Source organism: Phoenix dactylifera, chromosome 11 (assembly GCF_009389715.1).
Source record: "Phoenix dactylifera cultivar Barhee BC4 chromosome 11, palm_55x_up_171113_PBpolish2nd_filt_p, whole genome shotgun sequence".
NCBI classification, from domain to species: Eukaryota; Viridiplantae; Streptophyta; class Magnoliopsida; order Arecales; family Arecaceae; genus Phoenix; species Phoenix dactylifera.
The window spans coordinates 26,769,032-26,790,319 of record NC_052402.1 but is presented as its reverse complement, the minus strand read 5'-3'; the positions used below and the strand labels follow the sequence as shown (position 1 = coordinate 26,790,319).

At 41.8% G+C, this 21,288-nt stretch overlaps 1 protein-coding gene across 1 annotated transcript; it reads right to left on the bottom strand.

Moving 5' to 3' along the window:
- Positions 1-70: 70 nt before the first annotated feature.
- LOC103724344 (phosphatidylglycerol/phosphatidylinositol transfer protein-like) lies at positions 71-10,659 on the bottom strand. The gene is made up of 4 exons (XM_008815571.4): positions 10,465-10,659; positions 8,796-8,897; positions 4,165-4,325; positions 71-412 (listed from the first exon to the last, which is right to left on the bottom strand). Exons 1-4 carry the CDS (start codon positions 10,556-10,558, stop codon positions 305-307), a joined length of 465 nt encoding a protein of 154 aa, XP_008813793.1. The 5' UTR covers positions 10,559-10,659; the 3' UTR covers positions 71-304.
- Positions 10,660-21,288: the final 10,629 nt, after the last annotated feature.

Here is a 21,288-nt window from a genome sequence, read left to right as displayed (position 1 = left end):
TGGATGTAGGCACATATAACAGCATGCTCTGCGGTATGGATGAACGAGTGCAAGTATTTACCACAAATTCTTCAACACCTTTGCGTGCCTTCATTGAACAGAAGAACTACTGATGGAAGAATTATTCACATCTAAACCGTTTGATTCATATTCCCTTTGTAATGTGCAACATTCATACTAATGTCGATTGCATTCATACAACATGGATATCATATGGTTCTTAAAATCTATCCAGTTCTGTGACGTCAGAACCACAGGCTAAGCATGACATATTATACTATTGAAAACTATATTTAGACCCCATTCAGCTATCTGCGACAGATGACATGAATCCGATGCTGAAATCAAAGTTGATACATGTCAGTGGCTTCCCATCTTCTCCCATCATCGTCATTGTAAGTGTGTACCAACCCTGCAATGAAAACACATTGTCAGAAAGTTTAAAATAGCATTTCTAAAATGATTCCCACAATCTTATTCTCTGGGGGCAAAAATGATCCTCCAGTTATTGCTCTTCCATTTCCAATTCTTCATCTGTGCTTAGGATATCGTAGAACCACATGGATATAAAGGACGACGGGAGAAAAACATAAAGCAAAATAAGAGAAGACAGAGACTTGAACCTCACCACAGTGATGTGCTATTAAATAAATTTAGATAATTACACATGCCACTTTAAGATAAAAGCAGTGTGAAAAGAAAATTTATGCTGAAGACTTGAAAATCATTTAAAAGATGCTGGTTTTAACCGAGAGTCAAACAGAGAGCATGCACAAACATTTAGAAGCATCTTTAGTACATCAAGCAAGAAATACGACTCATGAGAGCCTTGAAACCACACTGCCGCTTTTGAACAATGGCCACAGAAGATACAAGTTAAAAATTCTGGTTATACATTTTCTAGTTCACGTAATTTATTAGAAGATAATTCACTGATATGATAAATATGAAAGGTCGAATATGCTTTCAGGTTTTTGGAAAAAACAGACAGCAACCCAGGAATAGTTTATCCTCCAATGTTTTGCTTTCCTCTATTTTACGTGGTATCAGATTTTAGTAGTCCTGGCAAACTAAACATTATATGACTTAGTTTCATAATTCTATCTGCTATGTTGTCAAAAGTGCGCATAGGCACTTCAGTGGTCCGCCTAGACACTTAGAGAGCCTAAAGTGCCTAGATGACCGACTAGGCACTCTTACACTAAAGGATACATATACTTCATTTTTTTTGTTATGTATTGTATTGCTTTATTTTCTTTTCACTATTGTGATTGCAATAAATTTATTTTAGTTATACTAGAAGTTCAACTAAGACAATTTAGTATTCGTTTTGACACAATTTTCCCATGCACCATGGACCGGAAGCTTTCATGGAGCTTAGCAACCCTCCAGGAGGCAGTCCATAACTGTTGTTATTCGAGGACCCAAATTTTTTTATTTCAATTACATACTTATTCTTTTCCTTTCCTTTTCCTCTTCGCTTCTCATATTACTCTTCCTCTCTCTTCTCGTCCAGGGAGATCTTTTTCTCTCCTCCTTTTCCTCTTTTCTACTATTTCATCAATATTTTTTATATTTTCTATTTTTCCCCATTTTTCTCCTAGTTGCAATTTTTATTGCAAATACGCGATTCAATTATGACTTATAAGCATTAGATTTTTTTCAAAGACTAGTCAAATTTTTTACTTTGCAGATTTAACTTTAACAATGTGATATCAACGGATTTAAGTGCCTGGAATAGTACCACTACTAGTGCACATTTCCATCACCAGAACGACACTAGGATGGGTGTTTGGTTGTCAAAACAAGCAAAATCGGGATGTATTGGCCATCTAATTTATACCAACCAGTACCAAAGCCAATATAGCCCACCAATATGAAACCATTCTGATTGGGACAGCAATTTTTTATTTTTTCAAAGCTTGGGAACCGGTTGAACCAACCGTCCTAATCAGTTCTGACAGGTACAAGCCAATGCCAAGGTTGGTTCAGTTGGTATCAAGCCCGCTCCATTTAAGATGGCTTTTCTTTTTTTTAATAAAAAAAAAAGATGGGTCATATTGGCCAACCTATAGTAAAGTACAAAAGATAAATCAATCGGGCATTAAAGTCGGCACATGGATGTCCGCATGAATCCAGACCAATATGAGCTAGTATAAAGACTGGTTAGGACGACACCAAGCGCATCCGAATCAAGATGGCAATTCTTTTTTTTTTTTTTACAAAAAGGAAGAAGACCATGTTGGCCAACCCAAAGTGAAGTCTAAGAGAGAAATGAAACGCATTAAACCCAATAGAAAATTATACTAGAAATAATATTATCCAACTCAATAATCAAAGAAGCATGCTAAAATTATTCAATCACAAAAATATGGAAATATAGTGAAAACTTATTTCATCTCAACACAACTAAGCCTTAACCCTAAACTAGTTAAAGTTGGCAACATGAATCCTTGTCTTCCATTCTGCACCATTTAGGACCTTACTATCTAGAAGATGTAGATATATTAAATTCTTCCTTACTACTTTATCCCATGTGATTTTTAGTCTATCGCTTCCCCTCTTTTCTTCTACATGTATTGAGTTACTCATGCATACTGGTAGATTCTTTGACCTGGCATTGTGCATGTCTAAACCATCTAAATCGTCCTTTCCATCAACTTGACAGGCATCCTACAATCATAAAATATCCTAGTTGCACTTTTCCATTTTGTCCAACCTGCTTTAATCTTATACATAACATCATCTTCATTTTCTCTTCCCTATGAATAACCGATCCTAAATACCGAAAAAAATCATTCTTACGAACTTCATGATCCTCAATTTACACTCCATCTTTATCTCTATGTCTAATTTTCCTAAACTATATTCCATGTGTTCATCTTCATCCTACCTAAAATTCTGAGCTACGAACTCACTCATCCATAATTCCAACTTACAATTAACCCCGCCTTAATTTCATCAACTACCATCCACAAGTAGCGCGCACTAAGAAATATCATCTTGAATATACCTGCTAACCTTATCCATAACTAGCACAAAAAGGTAAGGACTTAGAGCATATCCATAACATGTTTTTCCTCTTATCCACTTAGTAAAAACACATGTCGACTCTAATAGAAAATCCATAGATCTTTTGACCAAAAACCAAATATTTAGTTGCCAAAGTTGCCGACCGCGAATCCTCTAAGTTTTACATCCATCTGTCTAAAAACTTTAAATAGGATAAATTTTGACCATGAATGATAGGGACTAGGGAAAAAATTTATTCCTTATGCTAGAGGTATTTCACTGCATAGTTGATTGTGCTACAAAACAAAAAACATCAATCAAATAAATACAATAGGCAATTAGATGAACTTCAATTCAATCAATATCCATATCACACATCAAAAAAATTGACTGAATAATAATAATACACGTGAAAACCCCAGAAAAATGGAAAAATCAAAAAGAACACAAAAAAGGAAACCTCAAGTTTGCATACCGGCAAAGTACTGGTACGCACCACCATCCCAAGAGTCAGTATAGTATCTCAATCCTTGGTAATATCTTTAACACTACTCCTATATTTGACTGCTGATTAATGTGTGAATTGTTTTGATTAATCTCAACTCCTACCATGCTATAATAGTGTATTTGACTTTTTGTTTGCATGAGTTGAAAGAAAAATGAAGTTGATTCTATCAACTAGGGACTGCCTAGTCGCCGTGATAACCTTGTCTATATGAAATCAGGGACTTCAGTCAGCATTCAGCAAGCAAGAAGCCATAATGTTGTTTAAAAAAACAGTCTTTGTGACTGCATATGTGGCTATGCAACCACTATGTAGATGAAGTCCCCTGACTGCACCACATTCCCTATATACTGTTAAAATATGTGATCGGGCTGCATATGAACCAACAAAGAGGTCTCAATTAGCATTATACAACAATACGCAAAAGCTGTGGCATCGTTATGATAAGAGATTGTTTCCTATATTTTTCTTCAAACAGATCAATATGCGTGAATATTTCAAAAAATATAGAAGGTTCAAGAACACTTACAGCCAAACCACATTTCTCTCAAGGATCTTTTGAATCGTAGAAATTTTAATAATTTAAGCAAATTTCAGTGGTTTTAATTGAACGTGAATATATGTGCGAAAATGCTACAGCATCTTACTGGTGGTGTAACCATAGGTAGTGTCTGTTTATGGGATAGCTCGAATGCACCGGCCGAGACTGGGCATGATGTCTCACTGCAAAGGTCATGAGTTTCCTGGTAAACATGAAACCATATATACTTGACATCAATCACCAATTTTCCTTCAGAAATGACATCCCCTGCATCAAACCATCAACAATGATTACTCATCCTGTGCATGGAAAATTATTCAAGTAGTGAGCCTACACAAGTCCATAGCTATGCAATAAATTGAGACACTATAAGATTTCATGGGTCCATTTCAGTAGTCACTGCATTATCGCCACAGATAGCTAGGTCAAGGACTTCTAATATTTCAATCACTTCCCTTAACTTTTTACTGCACGTGATAGCTAAACAGCTAGTTTACAATGAATGTATCATAGAAGAAATACAACAAAGCAAAACACAAGCAACCCATTGCCATAAGTCTGATCAACGACATCATTAAACCCATAAATCAAAAATTGGGGTTTCAAATCAACCGGCGAGGCAAAGAGCTGAACAGTTTATTGTCATATACATGTGCACGCACACACAGGGGATGTAACAGAAAGCAAAATATAGTGCCTTTTATATAAGGCAATAGAGAATTATCTCATTTTCAAAAATATATTCCTAAATGGATGTGAGATATATTTTCAAAAAACAGATAAATTCCTGATATAAAAAGCGCTATATTTTGCATTTTTGTCACATATCCCCTGTGTGTGTGTGCATTCATGTGTGTGAGAGAGAGAGAAGCGAGAAAGAAGAGAGATTGGAAAAGGTATCCTTTCTAAACCATTGAAACCTGAATATCATTGATGCAATAGGAAGTTTTCAAAATTGAAGATCCAGAAATATTGATCATCTCAAGGATATCAAAATACATAAAGCAAAAAAATACATGTGCTCTGGACTTTGGAGGTCTCATGAAATGGACATAAAATGGACAACGTTAGCAGATTTCAAGAGCTAAAATATCAAAATCATTGAGCTTAACATAGACTATTTAAAACACACATAAAACAACCTAGACTGATTTGAATGCTTCTAAATCAAAATATATCATTGTATTGTAGTAAGCCATTAAATTGATGTATTTCTGATACCACTTAATGCATAATTGCAAGATATCAAGAATTTCTGGTTTTGCTCTCGGGGCATTTTTAGATATTGTAGACCTTGCTTAACAGTCTGAATTTCATATTTAGATTTTCCATACTGACTTTAAATCGGTACAAACTTCAGTTCTATTTGATGGATACACCCTAACCATAGTAAAAAGCCTAGGTGACCCCAAGCAATGGACCTAGTTTATTACCCACGTGATTGCCTAGGCATCAAGGAGGTAACCCGTCCAACAGAGTGTGATTTCTGAGCTGCTTCCATTGTCCATCTTGCTGGAGGCTAGAACTAAGGTCTAGGGTTTTAAATGAAACATTTAAAGTAAGTTTGTTTTATTTTCCCTTGGAGTCCAATTTGATGTATATCACTCCCTCATTCATATTTATGCATCATTCATAAAATAAATTTACAAAATTATAAATAGTATTTCATATAAACATTATTGTTTATATAATACTAAATACAAGCATGAACATGTGCATGTTGACACTTCACAAGCACACATAATCGACATGTATGTGATTATTTCATACAAAAATATATATCTAGACGCATGTAAAATATTATGCCTATTCCATGCATTTACATATATGTGCATGTGATGGTTTAATCAAAGGTCACCTACATATCCTGAGGCTTACTCACTGCCAAGTTGGTCACCCACGACAGCAATTGTCTCAGAACTCTCCCTCCATCATATGTATATATTAAAGCTAGAACGCTATTGATACTATTTCTGCCCAAGTATTATCAAAGAAAATTCAGTGGTTGTTGTCAAAATGAGGTCCATACATTTAACCATAATTTGTAATGTCTAAATTCTCTAGAAACCAAAAATCATGTGGTTGCTTATGCATCAAGTGAACAAAAAATGGATGGCTCAATATAGTTTGTAAGATGAGGTACATTATAGATCATACAACTTGAGAATCCAAATCATTTATCCTGATATACACATTTTGAAAAACATGTTAACAAAATTTTATTGATTTAGATAATTCTAAACCACAGATGAAATTAAATAATGCTATCATATCACTAAAACTGTCCATTTTGCATCCAGAACATGCATACACGCAAACGACCTCTAGAACATGGTTTATGGTTTTAAAGAAATTTAGATATTGTAGATTATGATCAATGGTGTGGATTTTCATTGATTTTTTTATCAATGCCATTGAGTGCCAAATATCATTGATTGTACTCTAACTTCACTACAGGAAAGCATATATGTCGGCATAAAAGGGCGACCTCCAATGCTCGAGGCTCCCACAACTATAAGGTATGGCAAGGGTCAAATTTATGCAACGTTACCCCCACGTGCTGAAAGGCTATTTTTGTGTTTCGAACCCGTAATAACCATGTCACAATTAAGCAAACCTTACCACTGCATAAGGCTGTCCTCTATATGTCAGCATGATTTGAAAAACCTATACCACATCTCTAGGTTCTTATAATCACAACACCTCCCTCCACCCACCCTCACTCCCTCCCCTGTTGACTACCCCACATTTAGTTTGTCCTCGAAATTATCATGACCATGTCATACCCCTATTATGATAATTTACAATGGTTACATGATGACAAATAGATAGACATGCAAGCATAAAGAGTGAGAAACAGATTAATTATCATAAACCAGCCTGTCAAAACATACCCGTAGGTGAAGGTTTCATCTATTAGGGTCATTTTCGCTGACTAGCACCATGGTTTTTTAAATTAAAGTTCATACCTTTTAGCACAAGTCACATTGATGTCCATTGTGCCATCATTTCTACTAAAAGGTTTTGGCTATGTGTTTACCATCAAAGTAGCTCTCTTTAGGTTGCTTATAAGTTGGGTGCTTTTTAAGGGCATTGACAGGTATTTATAGGGGATCTAGCCAATTCGTAATTTTAATAATCTTTAGAATGGTCAACTAGCCCTCTTCGATCGGTATCTGATCATTAAGGAGGAAACCTGGGGCTAGCCACAGAAGTTTTGAGGCTATTCTTATGAAAGTCAAGATTTCTTTTTGGACTCAAACTACCTGGACCAACACATTAAGAAGGGTCTCCAAGAATACAAAGGATTTCTTTTTAAGAACAATTTGCATATCTTGCAAAAGAAAAGAAAAAAAAAGTAATTTCAAAAACCATTTTTAACAGTACTTTAACTTTACTTCTTTCTCAAGTTACCTGCACCAGCAACAGTCTTTCAGTAAAAAATCATCATTGCCACACCTATGTGAGGCTTGACCAACTATTAGTTTTAATACTCACATTGAGAAGGGAAGGCTACATGAGAAATAAAGAAGAAGGCTGCAAGTTAGATAGAAAGAAGGAGCAGGATAGTAGGGAATAATATGACAAGCTCTAGTCAATCTCGGCCCGTAATATCTAAGGCCCAACTAGGCTTTTGATGGATGATATTTGCTAACCCCAGCCTAGACAAATGTCCATATCAAGGTCAACAGCAAGACTAAGCCTTGCTATTTAAGAATGTTTTGAAACTTTCTCGCTATGCTCATTGAAAGCTTTAATCCAAATAATTCCTTGTCCTCCATCCAACAATCAAGTTCTGTCTTTCCTACTATGTTTGATCCTAATTACAAAGCTGGCAATTTTAGACCTAACTCTTCCTAGCCTGCTTTCAATCCACCGAACGCAACCTAGCTTGTTCATGGGCTAGCTCAATCAAGTTGAACTTTAAGTTTTTGACTCGTTAAATCATGATACCTGTAAGCATATAATACTCTTCCACCTGGCTCCTTCTCTACTCTGAATACTCCACAACTTCTCCTCTCCCTTGCTTGCCATCTCCTTACCATCCTCTCATCTCCACCAGCTTGAGATCACCACACTCCACTAACTTTCAGTCACTTCCTCACGTATCTTCCTCTTCTCCCTCCTTTACTCCCTTCCCTCTCCTACTCTTCCCTATCAAACTCGGTTGGTCATGGTCAGGCTCTCTTGTTTCACTAGCAAAATTGAATTGAGCATGACTGACCTGTTAGTGGGTCAAGTTGGAAATAGGTCATGCTATTTAGTCTTGATGGTTGAGTTGGATTCAACCCAACATGACGCGTTGCCACCATAGGTACATATCTACTCCCAAAAGCTTCAGGGTCAATCTAATGGTCAAATAAACTCTAAGTACTGAAAGCTCTGTTATATATAACTCAAGATCAGCCTGAAATAGTCCAAGATTGATGAGTCAGCCTGACTTCACTAACCTGTTGGGTGGAGGGAAGTAAATGTAAAACTCATCAATCACATAAGAATTCCTTCACAAGACACGATTGGAGATCTTTGATCAAAATGATGTCAATTTTTATTCATGCATTAAAAGCATTATGCCTGATTGTTACGAATAAATTTTCCTTTCAAATTAAGCTTGCAAAATGTGTTTATTGCAGGGATGAAGATGAATTACAAGCAAAGCAAGATTACAATGGGCATGCCAAGAGAAAATGAGGAATGAATGAACAAACAAACTAAAGAAGAAAACTGTGCTTGTACCAGTATATGCTGAGATAGTGAATGTAGTTAGCTCGCCCCGTTCAATTGGATATGGAGATATGTCAACACCACTGACATTAACTGCATAGTCAGCTCCCTTGTCTACACATAAAAGGAACAGAATTCACTCCTCAACATACAACTGAACATTTAAAATCCCAAAATCCATCAATTATCAAACAAATAAATAAGAAAACATGAAATGGGAATGAGATTTGGAAAGAATTGACAACAAAACAAGCCAAACTATTATATTTATCAAAAAGTAAACCAACAAAAATATACTGTAAAATATGAAAATCAAGAAATCAAAAGAATTACTCGATCATATGAACAGATGACCCTGTGAATCAACTAAATTGACAATTAACATCATTTCAAGCTCAACCCCAGGCTAGCACAAGGGAGAAGAATGCAAGCATTTAGAAGTGGTTGAAGTTGTGAAGAAGATGGAGGGAGTAGGTGAAATTATTTGCCCTGCGCATGAGCATTTTTTTTTGGACAATAAAATCAAGTACAGAAATGTGGTTTTGGGCCTTCAGAACCATATTCATCTGCTGATAATAAGGTAAGAGATGGAGGTAACAAAATGAAGATTTGATTTAGTTGAAATTAATCAAATTTCTAACAAGAACAGAAATCTCCTTCCCTTGATCTGTAAATACGTCAGCAATTACGGGCACAATTTGATACAGTTCAGTTTTGCTAAATTCTCCACAAAATTAGCTAAATTCTTTTCTAAGTTTCAAATACGCTAGGAACTGTTGCCTCAATCTCCCAAAAGGTAGGGTTTCTCACCGAGAGAGAATGTCAAGTTCAAGAAGTGATATGTGAAATTCGCACAACTACAATTCCACATTCTCTTATGAGAATGATCAAATCCATGTGCTACACGGTCCGTCCGGGGACCATCCTACAAGTAGTAGGATGCAACCATTGGTCTCTCAAGCATCATAAAATCAGTAGTTCGGCCTAAAACGCCTTTCACCTTGCTTTGTATTAAGGTGAGCGAGGTGATGAGGACACGGCAAATTTCCAGTGCTATCCAACACACATGATATTCACCAACAACAACCCAAGGAACTCCTCCTAAGCAAGGGAGACCATGAATTCTTGAATACAACTTTTCACAAAAACAATGTTTTTATCAGAAAAACTTTTAATAGAAAGAAAATCAAAGTTCCGTTTACCAACATGAACAGCACAACACTAGGCATCACCGCATCATAACTTTCTCATCATCGGTATGCAAAAAAGCAAAAACAGCAGCATAATCAACGAACCAGAGTCCCACCTAAGGTGGCACGTTATAGATCCCCTTCAACCAAATTCAAGTTAAAATATTTTTTCCCAAAACATATATCTCAAAATAACCACCGAACTGACCATCTCGTACCATCTTGCAAAGCAATAATAACTCGGTAACTAAATTATAAAAGCGGAGAGTCCAATAAACAATTCTTCATAGGATTATTTTTTTTAAAAAAAAAAATTCCAAATTTCCAATCCATCCAACAAAAACCAGTGTTAACAGCGCCAAAGTACGCAGGAGGAGTTCTTGGAATCCCACCCCATGCACCCCTTTAGAACAAATCAAAGGCAACAAATACCAAGAAACCCCCAAAAAGACAGAATCACAGAGCGATAGAGAGAGATCCGAAAAACTCACTGCAGTACTCGAAGGAGGAGGCCAGGGTGGCGGAAGGGAAGAGGAGGCAGAAGGCCAGAAGGAGAGCGGGGAGGAGCCCGAAACGAGCGGCCATCGCCTCTATGCTTTCTTTCTTCGCAGATCTGCCGCAGAAGAGCAACCGTAAAGAGAAGAAATTTTAACCCTACACTCAGAATCGGAGATAAGAAAGAAGTTTACTTATTGCAAGAGGATATGTTTACCTAATTTTCCGCCCAGTTTCGGCAGTTGGGGGAGCCCTTTCGCCGAGACAAGGCTGTTAGCTGGCGGAAAACGACAACCGAGGAAGCTTCGATCTGCTTTCCTCTCTTGCTATCCGGTAACATTTTCTTCGTTATTTTCCTACTTTACACAAGATAGAATATCACGATCTCCGGCTACCTAGACATGGGCATTGGGCCGGGCTGCCCATGGCCCGGCACGGCCCAACACGAAGCGGGCCGTGCCTATCCGGTAACATTTTCTTCGTTATTTTCCTACTTTACGCAAGATAGAATATCACGGTCTCCGGCTATCTAGACATGGGCATTGGGCCGGGCCGCCCATGGCCCGGCATGGCCCGACACGAAGCGGGCCGTGCCAGGCATTAGGCCTGTTAACGAGCCGAGCCGAGCCCGAGCTTGGGGAGGCTCGGGCTCGGCTCGTTTCACAGAACTCGGGCTCGGGCTCGGGCTCGGGCTCGGTACCGAGCTCTGTATTGAGCTCGAGCTCGGGCTTGTTTGGTAAAAGAAAAGCTCGGGCTTGGGCTCGTAAAGCTCGTTTCGAGCTCGGGCTTGAGCCCCATAACAAAAATCCACATTAAATACCACAAATGAGGCCCTTACGTCATTAAAATAAGGCCCATTTCCTTGGTCTCACTGTTGTGGCTCGAGCCCGTTTGGGCTCGTGAGCTGCTCGGGCTCGAGCTCGGGCTTGAGCTCGAATTTAAACGAGCCTCATTTTAGGCTCGGGCTCGAGCTCGTTTGACTAACGAGCTGAGCTCGAGCCGAGCTTTTAACGGGCCGAGCCCGAGCCGAGCCCGAGCAGCTCGGCTCATTAACAGGCCTACCAGGCATGGCCCGCTTACTACAGTAACGGGCCGTGCCTAGCACGGCCCATAAAAGGGGGCCGAGCTGGGTTACCAATTCCTGGCCCGCGGGCCGATCCCGGCACGGCCCATAAGGGCCTGGGCTGGCATGACTCGTGGGCCAAGCACGGCACGGCCCGCGAGCTAGCCCGGCACGGCCCATAAGGGCCTGGGCCTGGCACAGCCCGCGAGCCAGCCCGTCTTCTCTACCCTCCGCGCCGGGCTCCCCCTCCTCCCACCGCGCCCGTCTGCCAAACCCCCCCCCACCCCGCGCCCTGTTCCCCCTCCTCCCACCGCGCCCATCGGCACCCCCCCCACGCCCGTCTTCCCCACCCTCCGCGCCCGGCTCCCCCTCCTCCCACCGCGCCCGTCTGCCAAACCCCCCACCCCGCGCCCTGTTCCCCCTCCTCCCATCGCGCCCATCGGCACCCCCCCCCACGCCCGTCTTCCCCACCCTCTGCGCCCGGCTCCCCCTCCTCCCACCGCGCCCGTCTACCAAACCCCCCCCCCCCCACCCCGTGCCCTGTTCCCCCTCCTCCCACCGCGCCCATCGGCACCCCCCCCCCCGTCTTCCCACCCTCCGCGCCCGGCTCTCCCTCCTCCCACCGCGCCCGTCTGCCAAACCCCCCCCACCCCACGCCCTGTTCCCCCTCCTCCCACTGCGCCCATCGACACCCCCCACGCCCGTCTCCCCCACCCTCCGCGCCCGGCTCCCCCTCCTCCCACCGCGCCCGTCTGCCAACCCCCCCACCCCGCGCCCTGTTCCCAACCTCCCCCCACGTCTCGTGCCTGGCACGGCCCGTTTGGACCCGTTACGGGCCGTGCCTGGCAGGGCCCATCTCGTGCCAGGGCCCGGCACGGCTCGCCACCCCACAGGCCTAGGACCGGGCCGGGCTTAGCTTTTAGGCTAAGCGGGCCGTGCCCAGCACGGCCCGTTTACGAAGCGGGCCGGGCCAGGCACGGCCCGTTTATTCTGTGGCTCGGTGGGCCTGGGCCGGGCTGGTCCAGCACGGTCCGATGCCCATGTCTACGGCTACCGCAGTAGCAAGTAGGCGCGAAAAAAACAAAAGTAAAAAATCCAATATATTAAATTTTGCATAAATATTCTTTCAATATATATATATATATATAAAGAAAACTAAACATGGTTATGCATCTGTTTAGGAGTTTATTTTGTAGTAGCCGTGGGAAGAGCCGCTTCTTTTTTGCGGCGGGGGGATTTGTTTGTGGTCACTTGGTTAATGGGCCAATACTAGAAAATCCCACAAAATAATTGTTACAATATATTTTAAAATTTGGAGCATAAGCTAAAGATAGGTTTAGATGGAGGCAAATAAGAATCTAAATTTCCAGTAAACAAATACTAAATCAATTAAAATTTATCAGGAACAAAATTAATTGGAAAGGGATGTTTTAATTGATACATGGGCCAAATTGGATTTATGAGAGGTGGGTGGGCTACAATCCTGCCAGCTCAAACAAAGATTGTCAATTATTAGAGAGTTAAGAAGAGAGAAATATATGAGGGACACTTGGGTGTGATGAATCGCAGATGGGCAACCATGGCATAGATGAGTGGGCAAGAATGGAAGTTGAAGAGAGAGGATGAGAATAGAGAGCCCTTGAGAGGAAGGGGATCTCATGAGATATTGATTCCTATCACAATTATAATTTTGATATCTATAATGATAATTAGATTCAACATTGCAATATTGGTCAAAATATAGATTCTTGGTCATTGTGTAATGACCAAGATACTACGATTGTTTGGATTCTTGCTAGGCTTCTATTGCAACCAAGATAAACTAATGTGCTGATTAGTTTCCATTTTGGCCACTTGTTGAGGTAGTTGAAATCTCAACTTCGGAACCCTCCACGTATAGGATAAAGTTATAAAGCTCCTGTGAGGGGTGTTAGTAGGTTAGATTCTTGTTGGTTTTAACCATATCCAAATTCAAACTCAAGCTCAAAGTACAAATGTCGAATCTAAATCCAAAGAAAAAATTAAACCCAATTTAAATGCTACATCCACACACAAGAATAGATTCAATACTAAAATTTTGCAGGCATAAAGTGTATATGTAAGTGAACATGTGGGCAAGATTAGGCATGATTGGAGTTTGTTTGACCCAGAGTCAAAATCTTGCCAAAAAAGATTAATAGGTAAGGCAATTTTTAGACTTAAATTGGTGTATTTAATACCTGAACATGTGGAACTGAAAGAAAAAACAAATAGAATTGATTCTAGATATTAAGGCTAACTATAGTTTTTTCTTTGGTGGGGCGGAGAGGGGGTTGTCGTTGAGGGTTTGCAACACTAGAAATAATAGGAGGTTAAGCAAAATAGGAGAAAGAAATAGGAGGGAGATAATAAGTGGAATCCATCACTAACTCAAATAAAATAATATAAACAATCTAATGTTCATTCTATCTTCATTCTCTAATACATTATTTTATATAGATAATAGATGATTTTTCATGTCCCTTAATTAATGCATCATAGTTTTACACAATTTGTTTTAACAACCAAGCATTCCCAGTAATTTTCTAGTGGATCAGCATAAGATTGACAATAGGCCTAGTAGGATCCTTGTGAGTTTGCTAATTGGCTTAGGATCCCAATATCCGTCGATGCTTTGTTTTTGGGTAATACATAGAGGCTTGGAGGCTTTGAATAGCTTAGTCTTGGATTCATGCCGAGGCTTCTTTTTTGGGTAATATGTTAGAGACTTTGAGGCTTTCAATATCTTTGTCTTGGATTCATGCTGATTGCATGGTTGCGAACTCTGGTTAAATATGATATATATGCTACTGGACCAACAAGTCATAGAAAATTATATTTCGGGCGAGAATTTTTTTTTTGTCATTTTATATTTCAAATGAGATTTCTTCCCCAGCAAAACAGTTCCTCATTTTAACTCCTAAGTGCGTGTCTGGCTGCTTGAGAAAGGTTCAGAAAAAAGAATTTTTTTGACGTTGAATTTAGATGGTATGCAAAGAAATAAACTATAAAGCAGTTTTTACTCATAAAAAAAATAATAATAAATGAATTTTAAAATAATCAAACTACATATCAGAAATAGTCCAATGCCACAACCATCATAAACGTGAACTTAGGTCATCCTAGCAAGACAATAAGTGGAAAAGAATATATATATATATAGTCTCTAAAACAAATGCAGAACAATAGATGCCAAAAAATTTGGACCAGCTTCTTTCTATTCCCCTTGCACTAGATAGGCATCTCATAACGGCAGAATGGACAAAGATGACTTCTCTCTAGCCACCGAGTGAGGCAGCCACCATGGAAGACGTGCTTGCAAGGCATTCGAGTCACTTCTATCTCAAACTCAAACTCTTCCAAGCATGTCGAGCACCCATTCTCTTGAAACTTAACTCCAACACCATTGTACTTCACCACCTCTAGCGCCTTGACGGAAGCCTCTGATGCCAACACGCCACCAAAGTCCCCTCCAATTCCTTCATCGGCAATATATCTCATCAGCTTCGCAGTCTCATCCTCCACCTCATGCAACCCCTGAAACATGTCGTGGATAAGTATCTCGACGTTTATCTCCAGCTCTTCAACTCCAGCATGCAAGGCGTCCAGGCCAACATCGAAAACGTATACGTTGAGCTTCTCCTGCCAAAAACTCTGGGCGTCAAGATCGTTGTAGCGCATATTGGAAAGGATTTCAGGAACCATATTGTTGTGATGTCGCGGATCCACTAGGTCTCCGAGATACATGAAAAAATTGGTGGACTCGAGGGGGCAGGCCATGTTCAGACCTCCATCATAGAACTCGTAGACGTGAAGGTGGACGCTCACAGGAGCCACAAGCCTTGCCGATGCTTCCAAACCTCTCCCCTTGAGCAAAGCACTGACATACATGGTAGTGTCGCCGAAATTGAAAGCACTGTTCATGACGTCATTTGGGAGAGCCGATCGCTTTAGCTTTCTGTAAAATTCTCGTCGTCTCTTCCCGTGATACACAACACTCGACTTCCTCAAGATTGGTCATCAGAAGGTAGCTCTTCAGGGAAAGCAGATGCGGGAGTGAAGTGCTCGGTAGCTGTTATGATCACAACAGATGAACTGTAAGCCCATAAGCGATCTGATCTGCTTTTCCCGTTAGAAGCATACGCGCAGGGGCTTATTTTGAGAGTTCAGTAGAGCTGTAGTAGCGGGACTAGTAGCTAGCTCCAGTCTTGTAGAGAGCTGTCCTTTCAATAGGAACAGCACAATGTTCAAACACGGGTTGGATTGATGAAGAAGACACATCAACATCAGACTCTTCTGTTGGCAAGAAATCCGAAGAATAAACCAAGTGTTTCGTGGTTTAAAAATGCCGAATCTCATCTCAATCATCATTTGTCAGGACTTTTCGAAGTAAGTTTCTTGGCTTGGGCAGGACATTTAGTTCATATCGCTATTTCCGGATCCAGGGGACTAGCCACTACCACACCTAAATGAATGCAAAACAACTGCAGATAATCAACAAAAGACTTTTGTAATATGCATTGGAACTTTGAACAAATAATTCACCATAACTGGGAGCAACAAATAAAGATTGTTTGTTGAATTCGTCCGGTCTGCAAGGAGATGTCTCCATCATCCACTATGGGCGAGACTGGTATAAGGTTGAGTTTACGTGCGAGGAGGACTTGCTTTATGTGCTGTAGAACCGACCTTGGTTTATCAAGGGCCAGATTTTTTCCCTCCGGAGGGGGACCCCGGCCAGAGCTCGAGTAACAAGTGTTCTTGTGTGGGTTAGGCTTCCCCCTTCAGATGTGGGATGCAAGAATCTTGGCTGAGCTAGTTTCTGTGGTAGGTCAGTTTGTTAAAGTGGATCATGCTTCCTTGGAGGGGACACATTGTGTCTTCGCTCGGGCCTGTGTGCAGCTGGATCTCTCTCGTCCCTTAAAGAGGTGCCTTGAACTGGAATGGGCTAACGAGAGTGTCACAATCTACCTTAATTATGAATCTTTCTTTGAGTGTTGCTTCTACTGTGGAGGAATTGATCATTTCTTTGAAGACTGCCCTAGAAAGGAGCCTGATCAGCACTTCTTTTTGGCTGAGAGACTCCGTTCTGAACCAAGGATTATCCCAGAGACCACTCATATCACTCCTGAGTTGCAGCGTTCTGTATCTGATGATGTTATCATGGTTTTTCCCCAGTGCTAATCAGGGTCCGTTGGCAAGTCGCACCAATACTGTTGCTAATGAAGCTGAGCAAGGAAATAACTGACTTTATCTATAAAGATTTGACGGATAATCTTCAATTTAGTATGTCTCGCTACCGATTAGCTGTTATTCAACAAAAAATCGTTTCTGGTTTATACGTTCTATCTCCGCTACAAGTTAAGTTCATAAAGAAGGTGGGTCTAACTCAGTTTTTACATGATACGATACCTGATTGTCCCGATATCATGCTTGGGACTGGCTCTGATCCAGATATGCATACCCAATTGTCCTCGTTTACTCAGATTCAGTTGGAGCTCAAAAGCTTGTTCCAACATCCGAGCCAATTCGAGTACCGGAGCTCGCAGCAGAGCCTGCGGCAAAGGCAGAGTTTTTGGTTACATTTTCAGTTGCAGTTCGAGAACCAATGCCAGTGGATCCCACAGAGGCAAAGGTTGGAGCAAAGATGGCAGCAGCTGGAGCATAGTAGGTAGCTACTCAGTTTCCTTAAATTTGAAAAAGAAAAAAAAATGATCCTCTGTTATTCCTTCCACCAATCCTAAACCATCCCAGAGTCTGTGGGCAGTCGCATTCACAGCCGAATAAGACGGTTTAGGGCCAACAAAATACCCTACCAGAGTAGAATCCCACACCTGCATCCCCTCGCTACCCCTGACGGAGGGGCTACTCTCACTCTACCTTCCTCAACAACAGGAGCAAAGTCAGATAAATTCATAGCGGAGTCTGAGCTATTACAAGGTAATTGATTCCCTGCCTTCACAGCCATCTCCTTTGTCATCTGATGATTCTGAATCGTCGGGTTTGATGGGAAGCTGAGTCACTACTATCTTCCTAGTTTTAGTGACCTTATTCTTTCTAATCACCGCTTCAATTTTGGGGCCTGTGAATGTTACCCCAGAGCAGTACTAAGACAGTTATCTTATCTCTGTAAAATGTTCCAGAGCCACCGCTCTGTAATAACGAGGTTTTCAAGCAAGCTTTAATTACTTTTTTATATATCACATTAGAGAACAAACCTTTCTCCTTCCGAATGCGGCGAAGCGAGCTAGGTTACCGGGATAAATCCTCTTCCCTTTTTTTATGCTAATCAATTGAGTAGGCAATGAAGCTTCCTGTGGGAAAGGCGAGGAGTGTAGCCGGGATTATAAATAGAGGTGCCGAGGTTCTTATTTTAGCGAATCCTAGCCTGATAGTGAATCCTGATCTGAATCGGAGTGGGACACGTCTTCTAGGCGGACTCCTCTGGTGGTTTAAATTCTAAAACAGTCTGAAACCCTTTGGAAGTTAATGAGAGACTAAGAATATATTCTAGTATCTGATCTCCTAAGACTATGATTGTTCCAACTAATTATCTTCACCGTAATTTATTATAGAAGAATGTACTAATTTTCCTTCTTAGGAAATAAGGTTTTGATGTAGAACCGGAATAAAATCCAACATGGGGCCTTGATTAAGAGTCTTTGTTTTAGAATTCTATTGAGTCCCGTTGATTTCCAAATCAAGCTTGTTTTAGGTCTGAATTAAGTTGGGAATTAGGAGTCCATTTTAAATTAGGGTTTGGTTTGTTTCTATTGGTCCGGTTGTGAGGTCTTAGAGTGAGTTGTGATCCTATATAAGGATCATTTGGAGGGGCTATGCCCTTCTTCTTCATGTTATTGTTTCTTTTACTACCATTGTTGAAGGAGAAAAAAAACCTGTAGAAGCTCTGTTTGAGCCCAAGAACTCCCATGTTTCCTTGTTTGGTCGTTTGAAACTAGCCGTAGGACAACAGAGAAGTGTTTCTTTCCCACGCTCCCGCATCATTTTATATCAGAGCGAGGTCTTTTGGCTTCGATGGTGAATGATAACGTTGCGAGTGTTCATCCCGGTGATGGCGAACAGGGGATACCAGCCTTATGGGCAGCCGTTCGCGGCTTGGAAGGAGCCATCCGTGACATCCAACAGGTGCTCCAAGGCATGCGGATCGAACTCAACTGGAAACGTGTGCAGGCCCATGAGGATCTCCCTCACGGTCCACCGGTACCGGCACGAGATCTACCCCACTGACGTCGACAATGAGTTCTTATGGAGTCATCCGACGAGGAAGAAGATGAAGCAGTCTACGGGACGTTTGGAAGACCACGTTCGAACCCAGGTGACCATGGCTTCGATGGGGGCGAACGAACCAGGAGAGCCTTCGAGCGATGCTTTCTAGATGGGGGAGCGACTGACGAAGGAATCGGTGGGCAACGTTAATGGAGGAATAGGCCTGAGGCGTTCGACCATAGGCTTCATGTTGGAGGTGCGGCCTTTGACCGCCGAGTCCCTATTGAAGATGGTGTGTACGAGGAAGCCTTCGAATTAAGCCCATGGAGAGGAGACCCTGCGGGCTATGGGCATGAAGGGGGTTGATTTCTAGATGGAGGAGTGCCCGACGAAGTTCTCGGTGGGTGGAGACCACAACGGAACAGGGATCATGCGGGCTTTAGGTGGAACATAGAACTTGTGGCGTACGGGGTCAATTGGGGCACTCGAAACAAGGGCTCCCCTGATTTTAGATTGAAGGTGGATCTTCCTACCTTCAGCGGCAATCTTCACATTGAAAGATTTTTGGATTGGTTGGCCGAATTAGAAAAACTTTTCAATTACATGGAGATCTCAGATCAGAAGAAGGTGAAGTTGGTCGCGTACAAATTGAGGAGTGGAGCATCTGCATGGTGGGAACAATTGCAACATAACCGCCTGCGGCAGAAGAAGATGCAACTCACCACCTGGCGCAAGATGAAGCAGCATCTGCATAGTCGATTCCTCCTATCTGACTACGAGCGGACACTGTATCATCAGTATCAACATTGCAGACATGGCCCTAGGACTGTGACTGAGTACATGGATGAATTTAACCGTCTCAATGCCTGCAACAATCTGTCAGAGATGAAAAATCAGCAAGTTGCAAGGTACATCGGAGGATTGAAGCCGGCGATCCGAGATCAGGTGGATCTACATCCGGTGTGAAGCCTATCTAAAGCTATAAGTTTGGCCTTAAAACTGGAGGCGCAGGCGGCACGGAAGGCGCACCAGTTTCAGCCCATGAATCGAGCATCATCCTCGCGCTCCACCATAGCAAAGTAGAAGACTGTTGATGGGGCGGCCACCTCGAGTCAACCACCACCGACGTCCTCGTTAAGAGGAGCCGAAAATTTCAACAAGCAGCAGGCGGCCCCAAAAAGTAGTGGCAACCCCTATAAGAAACCAATGCCTGTAACATGTTAGAGGTGTCAAGAGGTGAGGCATCGGTCTAGCGAATGTCCAAAGCGGCGATCAGTCAATGTGGTTTAAGCTGAGGATGAAGAAGGGATGCCATATGAGGAGGAGCAGCATGAAGAGGAGCGGACCGATGACGAAGATCAGGGAGTTCCGGCCTCCTTCGTAGTTTAGCGAATTCTGTTTGCCCCGCGAAATGAAAAGGAATCGCAATGCCATAACATCTTCAAAACTTGCTGCACTGTCAACAAAATTGTGTGTAATGTGATTATTGATAGCGGCAGCAGTGAAAATATTGTTTCTTCCGCATTAGTTCATGCGATGGGATTGAAGACAGAAAGGTATCCATCTCCTTATAAGATTGGATGGATTAAGAAAGGGGTTGAAACAAGAGTGGAAAGGATATGCAGGGTGCCATTGTCTATCGGGCGGTACTACAAGAATGAAGTGGTGTGCGATGTGGTGGATATGGATGCATGCCATATTCTACTCGGGCATCTATGGTAGCATGACACAGATGTTACATTCAGGGGCCGAGATATCACATACTTGTTCCCATGGCAAGATAGAAAAATTTTGTTGGTGCCTATGAAAGAAAAGCCAACCCCCAAAACTTCTCAAGTGGAGGGGAGGTCCTTCCTTGCGATTTCTGGTGTGCAGTTCATAGCGGAACTCAAGGAGGCTGAAGAGGTTATAGTGTTGGTTGTTAAGGGGTTAGAGACGCCTATCATGCAGCAGGTGCCCGAGAAGTTCCAAGAGTTGTTGGAGTTCAAAGACATCACCCTTGCAGAATTACCAGATGGACTGCCTCCCATGCGAGATATTCAGCACCATATTAATTTGGTGCCTGGTGCAAGTCTCCCTAATCTGCCTCATTACAGCATGAGTCCTAAGGAGAGCAAAATTCTGCAGCAACAAGTTGAAGATTTGATCAAGAAGGGGCTGATTCGGGAGAGCATGAGTCCGTGCGCAGTGCCTGCACTATTGACGTCGAAGAAGGATAGGAGTTGGCGTATGTGTGTGGACAGTCATGTGATCAATAGGATAACAGTACAGTATCATTTTTCATGCCCCGTTTGAATGATATGCTCGACATGCTAGAAGGAGCCAAGGTCTTCTCCAAAATTGACCTACGGAGTGGCTACCATCAAATCCGAATTCGTCTTGGTGATGAGTGGAAGACGGCGTTCAAGATGAAGGATGGGCTATACGAGTGGATGGTCATACCTTTTGGCCTATCCAATGCACCGAGCACCTTCATGACAATAATGAACCAAGTACTAAAATCATTTATTGA